At 42.8% G+C, this 4487-nt stretch overlaps 1 protein-coding gene across 1 annotated transcript; it reads right to left on the minus strand.

Annotated features, from left to right (window-relative positions):
• Nucleotides 1-1885: 1885 nt before the first annotated feature.
• Nucleotides 1886-4027, minus strand: LOC114278035 (uncharacterized). The gene is made up of 2 exons (XM_028220013.2): nucleotides 3205-4027; nucleotides 1886-2754 (listed from the first exon to the last, which is right to left on the minus strand). The coding sequence occupies exons 1-2, from the start codon at nucleotides 4025-4027 to the stop codon at nucleotides 1886-1888; spliced, it is 1692 nt and encodes a 563-aa protein (XP_028075814.2).
• Between the last annotated feature and the right edge of the window lie 460 nt (nucleotides 4028-4487).

Below are 4487 nucleotides of genomic sequence, written 5' to 3' on the forward strand. Positions count from 1 at the left end.
ATTATTATTATTATATATATTTTTAATAATTCTATTTATTGCAGTATTGAATAAAATTTATAAATTCGGGCGTCACATTTCTTCTCTCCTTAAAAGAAGTTTGTCCCCAAACTTGACGTACCTCAATTTTCGAAGAGGGGTGGGTACTTGGCTCGCATTTGACTGTCAGTTTCCCACGTTGCTTCTTCGACACGATGATTTCTCTGTAAGACTTTTACGAGAGGTATAGTCTTATTTCGAAGGACCTGATCACGACGGTCGAGAATCTATACAGGTTGTTCTTCATAAGAGAGGTCTTCTTGCACTTCTAAGTTCTCATAATTAACAACATGCTCTGGATCCCGAAGATATCATCGAAGCATCGAAACGTGAAACACATTGTGGACATTGGATAGTTCGGGTGGAAGTGCAAGGCGATATGCCACAGAACCAATCCTTTCGAGTATCTCGAATGGGTCGATGTAACGTGGGTTTAACTTTTCTCGCTTTCCAAATCGGATAACCCCTTTTGTTGGTGAGATCTTTAGGAACACGTGATCACCTATTTGAAATTCTAAGTCTCGTCTCCGTGTATTTGCATAGCTTTTCTAGCTGCTCTAGGCAGTGCGAATTCGCTGCTAGATGAGTTGAATCTTATCACTTGTGATTTGTATGACTTTGGGGCCTAATAATTTCCTGTCTCCGATTTTCGTCCAACGCAGAGGTGATCGACATCTCCTTCCATACAGTGCTTCGTACGGTGCCATTTCAATACTTGCATGATAACTGTTATTATACGCGAACTCCACCAACGGTAGATGATCATCCCAGTTACCTTTGAGGTCTAGCACACACAAACGTAACATATCTTCCAAAGTCTGGATCGTCCTTTCAGATTGGCCATCAGTTTGTGGGTGATAAGCCGTACTAAACTTCAGAGTGGTTCCCAAAGCTTCTTGCAATTTGTTCCAGAAGTGAGACACAAAGCGGGGGTCTCTATCGGATAAGATTGAAACTGGGGTACCGTGTAAACGAATGATTTCCTTAATGTATAGAGTGGCGAACTTAGAGAGAGAGTACATGATTCTGATTGGTAGAAAATGTGCCGACTTCGTCAATCGATCTACGAAAACTCATATTGCATCATTCTTCGAGACTGATTGGGGTAGCCTGACCACGAAGTCCATAGTAATATGCTCCAATTTCCATTCAGGAATAGGGAGTGGTTGCAATATTCTTGCAGGTCTCTGATGTTCTGCATTAACTCGTTGACAACGCAGGCATTTGGAGACATGGCTTGCTATGTCTTTCTTCATTCTTGTCCACCATAAGTGTTCCTTCAGATCGTGATACATCTTCGTATTGCCAGGATGGATCGCAAACCTCAAACTATGAGCTTCCACCAATATCCTTTTCTTAAGTTTTTGGAAGGTCGGGTACGCAAATTCGATTCTGAAATTTTAGCATCCCATTGCTTATTGTGAAGTCAGGATTGGGCGTACTCCCTTGTTCTTCGTACTTTTTCTTCAAAAGTTTATCTTCACATTGGCGGATTCTAATTTCTTCAATCAACTCGGGTTCCACGATTATGTTGGCGAGCAGTCCATTGATCTTGCAGGGAACGAGGGTACATGCTAAACCTTTGGTCGTTTTTGACATAATGCGTCTGTTACTACGTTAGTTTTGCCGGGATGGTGATGGATCTCTATATCATAGTCCTTCATAAATTCTAGCCATCGTTGTTGCCTCATATTCAATTCCTTCTGTGTAAACAGATATTTGAGACTCTTGTGATTAGTGTAAATCTCACAGGTTGCACCGTAGAGATAATGACACCAGATCTTGAGGGTGAAGATCACCGCAGCCAATTCCAGATCATGAGTTGGGTAGCTCCTTTTGTGAGTCTTTAGTTGGCGGGTTTGGAGTATATAAGAATGTCGTCGATAAAGACAATGACGAACTCGTCAAGATAGGGTTTGAACACTCGATTCATGAGGTCCATGAAGGCCGCTGGAGCATTTGTGACGCCAAATGGCATGATGAGAAACTCGTAGTGCCTATAACAAGTTCTAAAGACAGTCTTTTCGATGCTTTCTGTTTTGACTTTTAGTTGATGGTAGCTATAACGCAAGTCAATTTTTGAGAATACTTGGGCCCCTTGTAGTTGGTCAAACAAGTCGTCAATTCGTGGTAGAGGGTATCGATTCTTGATGGTGACTTTGTTCAGCTCCCGGTAATCGATGCATGGTCTCATTGTACCATCCTTTTTCTTTACGAACAGTACCGGAGCTCCCCATGGTGAGATACTTGGTCGGATGAAGCCTTTGTCCAGTAGTTCTTGGAGTTGGGTATTTAGTTCTTTCAATTCTGTCATGGACATGCGGTAAGGGGCCTTTGAGATTGGTTGTGTACCAGGATGGGTTTCAATGGTGAATTCGATTTTCCAGTCAACTGGGGTACCAGGCAGGTCTTCAGGAAATACATTCGGGAATTCTCGAACCACAGGGATTGCATCAAGTGTGGGAGTCTCTTGTTGAGTATCAATCACATAGCAGACACAACCACAACAACCCTTTCTTAGCAGTCGTTGGGCTGTCATGAAGGATATAATACATGGAAGGGAAGAGGCTCCAGTTCCTTCAAAGACAAGTTCAAGTTGGTTTGGTGACTGGAGGAAGACCTTTTTGGCTTCACAATCGATAGAGGCACGGTGGGCAGCTAACCAATCCATTCCTAAGATCACATCAAAGGTACTAATGCAGAGGGGAATCAAATCTACATATAAGGTTTCACCTTTTAAGGATATAGTACAAGATTTGTACACATTAGTGCTAAGGGCGGAATTACCAAAAGGAAAAGACATAGACAATACATATCCTAAGGGTTCGGGTGTTGATGCCAACTTGGTAGCAAAGTGTGGTGTAACAAAAGAATGAGTTGAACCAGAGTCAAAGAGAACATGGGCTAAGTGACCACAAACAGAAAGTGTACCTGTTACGACGTTCTTTGTAACTTCTGGGTTTCCAGGTACCAAGGCAAAAACTCTTCCTTGGCGTTTTTGGTCTTTTCTCACTCCTCCAAGTATTGCGGGTTTTTAGACTGGTTCAGAGGGGCCGGCTGTAGAACTGGCGAGCTTTGGACAATCTATCAGCAAATGGCCAACTTGGCCACATCTAAAGCATGCTCCCGTATCTTGACGTCATTGTCCCCAATGAGTCCTTCTACAGGTAGTGCAAGCTGGAATGGTACCACCTCTGGGGTTTGTAGGACCTTGATTGCTTGAATTGATTGAACTGGCTGCGCTCCTGTTTACTCTCTTGGGAAGCGCGACACCGGGTCTTCTGTTATCCCTTTCCCAAAATCGCTTCCTCTGGCTTGGTTTCCCGGAGCGCAAGGCTTTAATCCCTTTTTCTGCAATGTAAACTCGATTTACCACCGTTGCATAGGTTGGTAGTTTCAAAACCTCAAGCCTGTCCTTAATTTCAGGATCCAATCCTGCTTCAAATTTTCTGGCTTTTCGAGCTTCGGTGGGGATGACGTATGTCGCGAACCGGGTTAGCTGCGTGAACTTGCTCTCGTATTCGGCCACCGTCATGGTTTCTTGCCTTAGATGTATGAATTCTGACGCCTTTTGTTCTCGCAGCGAGTCTGGGAAGTATTTTTCATAGAATACTTCCAAGAATCTGGCCCAAGTCACAACATCTTCTTTCTTTAGGTTAAGTAGCCACCATTCTTGTGCATCGTCTTTGAAGGTGAAGGTGGCGAAAGTCACCTTCTGTCTTTCTGTGCAAGGTAGCGCGCGGAAAATTTTCTCCATATCTCTGACCCAAGCTTCTACCACCAGTGGGTTTGTGCTGCCGGTAAATATGGTAGGTTTCAAGTCCTGGAACTGTTTTATAGTAGTTGGCTCTTCTCGTCGTTCAGGTAATCCGCTGTTAACGTTGGTTTGTAGGGCTCGTAGAAAACTAGTAACTACTTTTTCCATAATTTGCTCCATTGGATTAGTACCACTAACTGATGATCCGGTTCCATTTCCATCATTAGCCATCACTACAAGGTGAAAACGGTTAGTGGACTTCCCTTTTTATTGTTGTTGTTGTTGTTTTTTTTTTTTGAATCAATTATTATTGCAATATTATATCTATGATTCATAACGATCTCATAAAAACATATATATCCAATACATACATCATTTACGTAATACTGGTTTTACTTATATCAGGAAAAGATATCAGTGCAACATACTTAGATAACGATCAAGTGTTAGTGTCTAATCCTACTGATACAAAATTGGATTAGGCTAATCACGGTTAGGTCACAAAAGGATCTCCTGGTCGGACATCTAGAAGGGGCCATTAGGCCGCCACCATGAGAACTGACTCCGGAAAACTGGCCCATGAAATAACCCCACAAACTCACTCTGCATGAGGGACTTGAACTCCCACCCACTGTGCTCTATTCCAAAGCAACTCCATACCATCTGGACTATGTAAACAGGAACACCATGA

The sequence above is a fragment of the Camellia sinensis genome, chromosome 9, assembly GCF_055761805.1.
Source record: "Camellia sinensis isolate YWXY chromosome 9, ASM5576180v1, whole genome shotgun sequence".
Taxonomy (NCBI): domain Eukaryota; kingdom Viridiplantae; phylum Streptophyta; class Magnoliopsida; order Ericales; family Theaceae; genus Camellia; species Camellia sinensis.

Bases quoted from the DNA above. Each gene is read 5' to 3' on its own strand.
- LOC114278035 (XM_028220013.2), bottom strand. From the start codon at position 4,027: ATGGCTAATGATGGAAATGGAACCGGATCATCAGTTAGTGGTACTAAT. The intron at 2,755-3,204 runs GTAGAAGGACTC...CCTTATATGTAG, and splicing joins CATTCCAGCTTGCACTACCT to ATTTGATTCCCCTCTGCATT.